The sequence below is a fragment of the Echiichthys vipera genome (assembly GCF_963691815.1).
Source record: "Echiichthys vipera genome assembly, chromosome: 6".
NCBI classification, from domain to species: domain Eukaryota; kingdom Metazoa; phylum Chordata; class Actinopteri; order Perciformes; family Trachinidae; genus Echiichthys; species Echiichthys vipera.
Window position 1 is genome coordinate 21,947,351 of NC_139831.1, and position 9,864 is coordinate 21,957,214.

At 41.2% G+C, this 9,864-nt stretch overlaps 2 protein-coding genes across 2 annotated transcripts; one reads left to right on the top strand and one right to left on the bottom strand.

Moving 5' to 3' along the window:
- Positions 1 to 203: 203 nt before the first annotated feature.
- Positions 204 to 7,626, top strand: hmmr (hyaluronan-mediated motility receptor (RHAMM); the record flags this gene model as incomplete). Its single annotated transcript, XM_083915849.1, has 20 exons — positions 204 to 249; positions 553 to 651; positions 743 to 819; positions 927 to 1,004; positions 1,190 to 1,378; positions 1,517 to 1,603; positions 1,742 to 1,853; positions 2,184 to 2,249; positions 2,435 to 2,508; positions 2,597 to 2,667; positions 2,742 to 3,109; positions 3,211 to 3,359; positions 3,443 to 3,678; positions 4,507 to 4,623; positions 4,728 to 4,928; positions 5,019 to 5,696; positions 5,816 to 5,888; positions 6,684 to 6,860; positions 7,000 to 7,153; positions 7,288 to 7,626. 20 exons carry the CDS (start codon positions 204 to 206, stop codon positions 7,302 to 7,304), a joined length of 3,069 nt encoding a protein of 1,022 aa, XP_083771975.1. The 3' UTR covers positions 7,305 to 7,626.
- Positions 7,627 to 8,086: 460 nt separating this feature from the next.
- insb (preproinsulin b) lies at positions 8,087 to 9,101 on the bottom strand (the record flags this gene model as incomplete). The annotated part of the gene is made up of 2 exons (XM_083915028.1): positions 8,087 to 8,232; positions 8,912 to 9,101. 2 exons carry the CDS (start codon positions 9,099 to 9,101, stop codon positions 8,087 to 8,089), a joined length of 336 nt encoding a protein of 111 aa, XP_083771154.1.
- Between the last annotated feature and the right edge of the window lie 763 nt (positions 9,102 to 9,864).

The window sequence follows — 9,864 nt, forward strand, 5'->3', positions numbered from 1 at the left end:
GGAGGGTCTTTGGGTGGACGGCATCTGACGTCATCCAGGACTGGCTGCCTAATTGGCCACACGTACGTAAACGTACGTATGACGTTAGTTTGAAATTTCAGCGGTGAAGCGTTATTGTTGTGTGTCATTAGTAGAGCTGCACACTGCAGTCTTGTTGATACGGTTGGAAATTCAAAAATAGTTACGTACAGACCGGATTAAAAATGTCTTTTTCAAGAGCCCCGTTGAAAAGATTCAACGAGAACCTAGGTAAGTGTCGTTAAAAAGCAAACACGTTGGAAATTGTCCACTCGCGTTATTCCACGGTAAATTAAGAGACGTTAATTTATGCTAAACTAGCTGAAATGCGAAACTAACTAAGTTATCGGTAACGTTAGTAGCGTTATAATTGCTAAGTTACGCTTAACGTTAACTAGCAAGCAAGGTTACACTGTCATGTTACGGTCAGTAAGTAAACATAAAGCTAGCTAACGTAGGTTAGGTTTGAACCAACGAAGACGTGAATGTTAGCATGCTGTAACTTAATGTAACTTGCCTAACCTTGTGCCGAAGGTTTTGGCCCTGCACCGGGGTCCTATGAGATCAAATCTGGCGATCTGAAGGGAGCTGCTTCCTTCGACAAATCTGATCGGTTCAGACTTGGCAAGTCGGGTGGGTACATTTCATAAGTCATGCAACAAGAAAAGAAAACTAACGTGATCTATAACATGAAGTTTTATGCGACTATTGTCTGTGTCTCCAGGTGCTATGCCACCACCGTCGCCCTCTAAAAATTACCTGGTTTCACCTGTCCGTAGGACTATGTCGGTTGATGGTCTTGTAAGTTGTATTATATTTCATCAAACAACTCCTCAGTAACACATCTGCCAGTTTATCAACTACTCCTGTCATGAAAGTAACCCGCTTTATGTCTTGTGAAAATCTAGGTTGAAGGTTCAAGTGTAAAGAGGGAGAAGAATGGCATATCCATGGAAAGGAAGCAGCAGATGCTCTTGGAGAAAGAGGTAGCTACACTTCATAAGCGAAACATTTGTGCTATAGGTTTACCAAAAAATGTTGTGTTTTCTGTTATCAGTGACTTGTGAGTCATAACTGAGCAACAGGTCAATCAACAGATGTTTACATATTCGTTATTTCTACTACTACAGATGTCAAAGTCCTAACCTTAGCTTTGTTTCCATCCAACCAGATAAGGTCCCTGGTTCAGCAGCGAGGGGAGCAGGATCGTAGCTTGCTGGCTCTGGAAGAGGAGCTCAAGAAGGTGGAGGCCAAGCTGCTGGCTGCAGTAAGGGAGAGGACAGGCCTGGCTGCTAATGTTACGACCCTTGAACGACAGCGGGCTGAGCTCAAGAAAGTCAACGAGTTCCTAAAAAACAAGGTGGGTTTGATGTTTATATTTAGCCTATTTTAGAAATTCTGTCTTGATTACACCTTAATGAGTGTGTCTTGGATGCATTCTTAGCAGAGCTGCTTAAAAAGTGTGACTGAGTACATCATTTTTTTTTTTTTTTTTAAGGTTTCTGCTGACACTTCAAAGAAGAAAATAAATTCTCTCACAATGGAGTTGATGGAGGCCAGGAATACTTTAGATGTTAAAAACAAGGTATAATGACTTGCATACACATCACATACTTCCTTTTATTTTTCAGTAAAACAAATCCCTCCCTGGTTTGATCACAGCTAATAGCTAATCACATTTTCAGACACAGTTGATGCTGATGTTTGTTTTGTGGGTGTACAGGAGTTACGTGTCCTGCAGATCAACACTGAAGGCCAAGTAAAGGTGCTAGAAACTGACCTCCAAGCGGCCAGGGCTACTGCCACTGCTCTGAAAGACAGGAATAAGGACTTGGGTAAGATTTAACAGCAACAGATAGCATGGAGCTCATTGAGATTATTTATATTGTTAAAACAATCTAAACATCAAACGGTTCATTTTTCTATGTTGTTTCTATCACAATGTGGACAAAAACGACAATATTTACAGCATTTGAATGGTGTTTTCATTTTGATCCTTGACTGTTGTGTTCATTTTGCACTAATTAAGAAAATTAGGAAATATATGATACCTTTTTAATTTGTCAAGTATTTACATGCTACTAATAAGACAACATGCTTACATGTATAGAGGAATAAAAGTGGATGTATTAACCAGGGCTGTAATGGTTTTTACATTTTTACAGAGGCCCTTCATCAAGTCACCAAAACCCTAAATGAAGAGCTGGAGAATGAGAATGCTAAATTGCATGGTGAGTTCTGTGTGTACGACCTTATTTTTCTTCGTCCTGTGGACATTAAGATGTATATATGTATGTCTGTGTTATTGCCCTTGATGTACAAATTGACACCATAGGTTACAGGTAACAGTATTCCTGCATGTGTTTGTGCGTTTACTTCCTAATCCTACCAACCATAATCCTGTGTTATTTTCCAGCTGTAGTATTAGAGCTGAGGGAGGAGATCAAAGTTGTGCAGGGATACCTGGACACAGCCAATGACCAGATCCAGGTATAAACTTTGCTAATAAAAGCAATTCTTACAAAAGTTGACATCTTTTAGTCATACTTTGTGAACTACATGCTTAACCTGTTTGCAGGATCTCCGTTTGAAGCTCAGAGAGAAGACACAGGAAGACAGTGTTGCTGGTTCCCAGGTGGAGAAAATCAGGTAAGCAAATTTTTCTTCCAATCAAGTTAGATCTCAATTGTATACCATGGCACTCATTTGCCATCTTCCCACAGGCAACTAAAGACCAAACAAGAGCAGCGCACTACTGAGCTAGAAACCATCCAAGATGTGTTAAGACTAAAAGAGGAGGAGGCACAGAAACTCCAGCAAGAGCTGCAGGTGTCAAGGGATGCTTTAGTGGAAGTGGAGAAGAGGTTGAAGAACCAAGAGCTGGAGCTTCAATCTTCACAAAGTTCAGTGCATGACATGGTGGAGCAAATGGAGTCAGCCGACCAAGAAGTTCTAGACTCTCAAGCAACAGTTCGACAGCAGGAGGCAGAACTCGCAAGACTGAGAGAGGTGCTCCGAAGGACGGAGAAAGAACTGGATGAAAGAGTGGCACATCTTGAACAGAGGTGTCTATTTTCTGAGGAAGAGAGAAGTATGTTTTGCAAGATCCTCTTACAATGTCAATTCAAATTGCAAACATAGATTGAAGGTTATGTAATGCATGTTTTGTGTTTCTCTTTGCGGCGGATTTAGGCAAGACTCAGGAGGAGGGGATAAAGAGAGTGGAGGAGTTGAAAAAAGAGCTCATCTTGCTTAAGGAAACTCAAAGAGATGAGAAAAAGAGACAGATTCAGTGTGAACAAGAACATGTTGCTCTTACCGAGGAACTGACAAAAGAAAAGGTTTTTGTCTCACATGGCGCATGCTTTTTGGATTCAGTACAGGTTCACCTAAGCCGCGACTGACTCCTTTCTCTTTGTTACAGTCACTTGTAGACTCCCTGTCTGTACTGGTGGAGCAGGAGAGGGAGGAGTCTGAGGAGCGGCTGAGACTGCTTAAGGAGGAGATGGAGGAGGTGCTGGGGGAGCTTGCTGTCTTGGAAGATCAAGAGCAGAGGAGGCAGGATATGGCAGAGAGGAGTCAGAAGACCCTCCAAAGGCTGCAGGAGGAAAACAACGAGCTGGAGAGACAGCTGAGTGATACCAGGGCACTGTTAGAGAGGTGAGAGCAACCAAAGGCCATGCATACTGATGAAATGTATTGATACTGTATGTTACTATATAGAGGCACAGGCAGCTGGTAGCATGTCCTAGCATAAACTAAGCGGCATAAAGTAATAAAAAATAATTGACAGGTTGCCAGTCCATCACAGCTCTGACACAGACAGTGGGTCACTGTCTATTTCTGTTTATGCCCAATTTGAAGTTTGCAAGTCACCTCACCACCTTTTTCTGAATCTGAGGGAAATGAGGGCACTTGGATGGGAACAAGTTTTTTGTTTTTATTACAGTTGTTATTATTAGACAAAGCAGAGACAGGGAATAACAGTAGGCATGACACTCAACAAACATCATAATTGGAACAGAGTATTTTGACATGTAGCTTACAACTAAAATGATTTTCATTTGTCAACTATTTTCTGGATTGTTTGATGAATGTCGAACAAAGCAGCAAATTGTTATATTTGGGAAGCTAGAGCCCGGATTATATTTGGGATTTTTGCTTGTTAAATTACACAAATGGTTTATTTATTCCCAAAAATAGTTTAAGATTAATTTCCTCTCAATTGATTGTTACAAAAGCATTTTTAAAGCATTGCTCTGCTGTGCAATTCACCATTGATGGGAGACATAGAGTTTGTAATGATGGACCCGTATTTCAGAAATACAGTATTTATTAGAAAATGTTAGCTTTAAAGCACATTTCCACAACCATTAGAAGTTTGTCAAATGTATTAAAATATGTAAAATATAAATCTTATGACAATGCTTGCATTTAGTCAAGATACCTAGTTTTAACACATCAAAACTGTGTACTTGTCATTTTAAGCAAGAGCAATGATGTGGCATCTTCAAAAGAGGAGCATTTAGCAGCCATGACAGAACTCCAAGAGGCACACACAAACTCACTGAGCAGGATGGGAGACCTTGTCACTGAGCTTGAAAGGTGAGCACTTAATTTGACAGTATCCCTGGAATGTGAGTTGGATTCGTGTTTAGGTTAAAATTCAGTCAGTGTCTAAGCTTCACAGTGCTTGTCTTACTTTGCAGCACCAAAGAGGCCCTGCAGGGAATGGAGGGAAGACAGAAAGAACTGGAAGTGGAGCTGGAGAGAGTGACGCAGCAGATGAAGGAGGAGATGGACAAAGTGTTCCAGCGGAAAGAGGAGGAGGTCAACAGATTGAAGGAGGGGTTAGAGGATTACCAGGAGAAGCAGTTAGCCGAAGCCAAAGCCAGGGAGGAGAATTCAAGGTAGTCTTTGATTTCATTTTGAGTCTACGTTGAAATAACTGTCACTTTTCCACCTTTTTTTATATTCCCCCATTTTCATTGACTTGATAGAAAGTTGCTGGAGGTGCAGACTCGACTTGCACAAAAAGATGAGGAGATAAAGGCCATGGAGGAGAGCCATGCTGCCCTGATCCATCAGCTACAGCAGGAGCTAAAGCTGCAGACAAAGACAAGAGAAGAGGCACTGGGGCAACTAGAGGAACAGATAGGTCAGGGTGTGACTCTGCTCCAAGATGAGAAAGAAAAAGCTCAGAAACTGGTAGAGGATCTTAGCCAGGAAAAAGGGGAAATGATTAAACGGCTCCAACAAGAAAGAGAAGAGAGAGTTAATATCCAGACATCCCTTCAGGAGGAAAGGGACTGCCACCAACAGGTTAGGTCAGAGCTGCTCAAACTACAGGGAGAGCTTGAGAGGGTAGACGACGAAAGAATGAGTCTTCTGTCTCAAGTAACACTCAAAGATCAGTCTAGGCTTGTTCTTGAAAATCAATTAAATGTGGCAGAGCAGGAGAGAAACCGACTTCAGTCTCGCCTGGATGGGGTTGAACGAGAGTGTTTAAGCTTCCAGGCCCAATTAGACCTTATGGAGGAAAACACACAAACTCTGCAGCGTGAGTTGGAGGAACAAGTACAAGACAGACGGGCTCTGCAGGAGCAGGTGGAAGTACTGACTCAGGAAAAGGTTACACTGCAGTGGGAGATGGAGGAACAGCGACAGGAACTCCAAAGGTGAACAAGACTGGATTATTTTTGTGTGTGCAATTTAGAGGTGTGTGTTTATTTTTATTTATTTTTTTATTTTTACAATTAGCAAATTTTAACCTCCTTTTTAATTAATTTCTACTAAGCTCACCAAGTTCAGAGACAGAACACTGGAGGAAACTATATGAGGAGCTGTTTGCGAAAGTCAAGCCCTTCCAGGTCAGTCATTTCCACATGAGTTATAATATGAAGTCTCAGAATGGCCCAGATCATCTTTCATTAAAGCTGCTGCTCTAATCAATATTTGTATATTAGCAGTGGGAAAAAATGATTGTGTAATGTGAAAGGTGTTGTTTGAAAACCTTCGGATAATTGTCAGCGTCTCTGCAGTTCACTCAGCTTTCTAGTAACTTTCATCTCACTATTTTGATTCAGTCTCACTGCTCTCATTAATTTTGTTTCTATATGTCAGTGTTGTGTTTACAGGTTGTTGCCATGCCCAACAAGTGGCCAAAATTATCAATTCATGCAGGTTTTAGTTAAAATCATAGATGGTATATAAAAATGGACGGCTTGCCAGCTCCCCAAAAGTAAAGCCAAACCACTTGATCATAAACCCCACTCCTTCCATGTTAGCGGATGGGACTGAAAAAAGTACACCTCAGATAACATTATCCCAAAGATGGATTCTGTCATTTTAGCTAGTTTTTATCCAGCTATTTGTGTTCATTTATCTGATACTTTTGGTTTAAATTATTGATTTGATGCTATGAAAAGGGGGTGAAACATCATGATGGACAGCAGTGATCGGTTCAGCGGGTGTATGAACGGGACTTTGATGATGTGGCTCCACCAAAGTTATAACATTTAATGTTGTATCTGAGATATTTTGCACATTTTACAGCGTAAGGAAGTGGAGAGGCATCATCCATCTTTATCTACAGTCTATGGTTAAAATAAACAGATTAGTTTTTGTGAGACCCTCTCAATGTTCATGCTGGTGTGTGCCCACAGGAACAGCTCAATGCATTTGCAGCAGAGCGAAATGCACTACTAAATGAAAACGGAGCAAACCAGGAAGAGTTGAACAAGTTGTCCAATGCTTATGCTCTTCTGCTGGGCCATCAGAACCAGAAGCAGAAGATTAAACATGTGATGAAGCTGAAAGATGAGAATACAACCCTAAAACAGGTGATGCACGAGAGCAGCAGTGACTGCTTCCCAAACCACGCACGTTTGGTCTCAATCTCAAGTGTGTGCACCATATTCAAATTGTTTGTGTGTGTGTGTGTGTGTGTGTGTGTGTGTGTGTGTGTGTGTGTGTGTGTAGGAGGTGTCTAAGCTTCGGTCCCAGGTGTGCAAGCACAAGAGTGATATGGAGCAGCTGAAGTCAAAGCTCCATGGCACTCCTTGCCGCAAGTTTGATCCAAGCCAAGCTTTCAAACACGACAAGGAGAACAGGCAAACTGAAACTCTTAAAGAAGGTAAGAAATAAACTGCAACACCGTGAACATAATAGAGGTGATGAGAATTGAACGGAATTTTTGCAGACGATTTTCACCTCATGCAGTTGCTGACATATTTGTGTGGAAGCCTAATTCTTTGTTTGTCTTGTCAGGAAATCATTATGCATAATGGAGCTCTTCTGCCAAACAAGAACTGACTACTGAATGAAGTTTCTGTGGTTTAGTCTTTGTAATTCTTATTAACCCCTTTCTTGGATCATTCTGGATTTGTACAATTAATGTGTTCGTTTTGTTAACTGGTTTCCAACTTACAGCATTTTGTGTCCCTTGTTACACAGAGAGTGAGGTTGTATGTATCTGTTTTGATTTTAAAAAGAAATCTTACATTGTATGTGGGCAGGAGCAGTGTGTGAGGATGATGAGAAAATTGATTACTTCAAACATATGCACCATCTATAGAACAATAGCATAGTCAGCATTACAATATGTGTTTTTGGAATTGTATCTTTTTAACTTTCTTAGCAATTCTTAGGGTGGCAGGACCAGTTACTATTCAAGCTCTTTATGAATCATTCTTCTTTGTGAATAAAGACAGATTTTAATACTCTTTTTAAACAAAAGTCTTACTGCGATTTATTTACTTCACAAGTGTAAAAAATGCTATGTATAAAGCCTTTTTTCTTCTCGTCCATGTCTGTCCTCAGCCAGTAGGGAGCACTCTAGGACTGCAGCCACAAGTTAAAGCACAGCAAAAGGTGATTACAAATTACAACCCATGTTTCAGCCACACTATACACCCGCTACAAAGAATACACATCCACACATCTTTGCAGAGAGGAGCCTTGGGTTATGGGTCATGAAGCTTTATTTCCTTCAGTTGATAAGACATAGCCAGCAAGTATTGGGTCAGAGATTGACTTTTACAAGCTATGAGTGGTAGTAGTTATGGAGTCAGTCGCAGTAGCCCTCCAAGTGGTAAATGCTGCACGGCTTATGGCAGCACTGCTCCACGATTCCTCTCTTCACCTTGGGCTCTTCACGGCCAGACAGAGCCCTCCATAATCGCTCCTCCTGTCTGGCTCTTTTAGACAGGAACCCTTTGAAGTGGAGAAAGTTTCCATAGCCCTTTGTTAAGTCCTGCTGCTGCTGTGCAAACCTCCAGTTCCTCAAACTACCATTTAAACTGTTCACACTTTAATGGAGACTTAATGGCTAGGTAATCTGATCTCCCCAATCCATTTAGTCTTGTTAGTCTCCACTTCAAGAGGAGATATGATGGAGCTCCATCAGACATATCATAGCTTACATCTCTAAAGTTAACTTCAAAACATCAATAGAATGTTTGAGGTGGAACCCCCAAATAATGTGTTTTGAGAATGATGTACTGAGAAATTTGGGATTTTGTGAGTTTTGTGATATCTTTTTATTTTTTTATTTTTTTATTTGTCTCATAGATGTTGAAAGCGACAATATTAAAAGCCTGGCCACCACTGAATTCAAAAGAGAGGGGCTTTGCACTCTAATGATGGTTCGGACAAATGCATAGAACGAGCTTCCAGCATGTTGTCCTCAAACATTTTCCCTCCAGCTAGAATCCAAATTGGCGTTCTCATTAGACTGAGTCTGAACCTCAGACATGGTGGGCAGAGACACAAAGCCAGTCTGTCGTGTCGGGGGCAATGTCACACTGTTCCTTTCTGAACTCCCACCATCAAGGGGGTAATTAGAACTCAGTTTACACAAGTCAAACCGAATAAGTCAAAAACATTGACTTACCGAGCAGATGTTCCAGATCCCGCTTGTGGGGTCTGTGTGGACTGTAGAAAAAGCCCCGCTCTCCACATACGAAGTAGAGGGCATCCACCAGGTGGGAGCCACACAGGTGCTGGGCGGGCACCGTCGACACCCGCGGAAAGCAGAGCGCCAGCAGTAACAGCATGGACACTGCACATGGTACCCTGGCCATAGAAGGGAGACCTCTTGGATAGAGCACATAAAGAAAAGTTCACATAAAATAGTATACATCTGATAAAAATGTTATTAGGCTAGGTTTCAAAGACAAACAGTTGAACTGAATCCACTCATCAATACTTAATATCTCGAGGCCAGCTGGATGAAAGCTAAAAAGATGAAGCGATGTTTAAATTCAATCAGACCTTTTATTGAGGACACTCGGGCATTAGAGGACCACTTTCTTTGTATAACAGTAGATTTAGATACTTTACGATGTGCCTTTGAAATTCTACAAGATAGCGCCAGGCCTTGAGAGTATAATAGCTCAGAGACAACACTGAAGGCATGCAGCAATACCCCAACTCAAAATAAGAGCTTTGAAGTGAGCAAAAACCTGAACAATTATTCCATTGGAAATCAAAGGCCAGGGATGAAAAGGTGCAGAGAAATGAGGTCTGCTGAAAAGTCATTGGAGGACATTTGACTCAAATTTCTAAATCTGACATTAAGTTGGCAAAGTTGGAGATTCATAAAAGTGACGAGTGCAAATTACATCGCAATGACCTAGGTTGACATCAAGCTGTTATTGACGGGGATGATGTGGTGGTGATGATGCATCTGAAATTGGTTTTGAAGTTAAAATTGACCCCAAGAGTATCTTACCTTTTTGATGTTGGACATTTCAAAGTTCAAATTTACAAACAGCAGTTTAGAGTTCAGCCATCCAAGGTTCTGTTATTTCTACACAGCGCCTATTGAAGTAAATTGAAAATTGA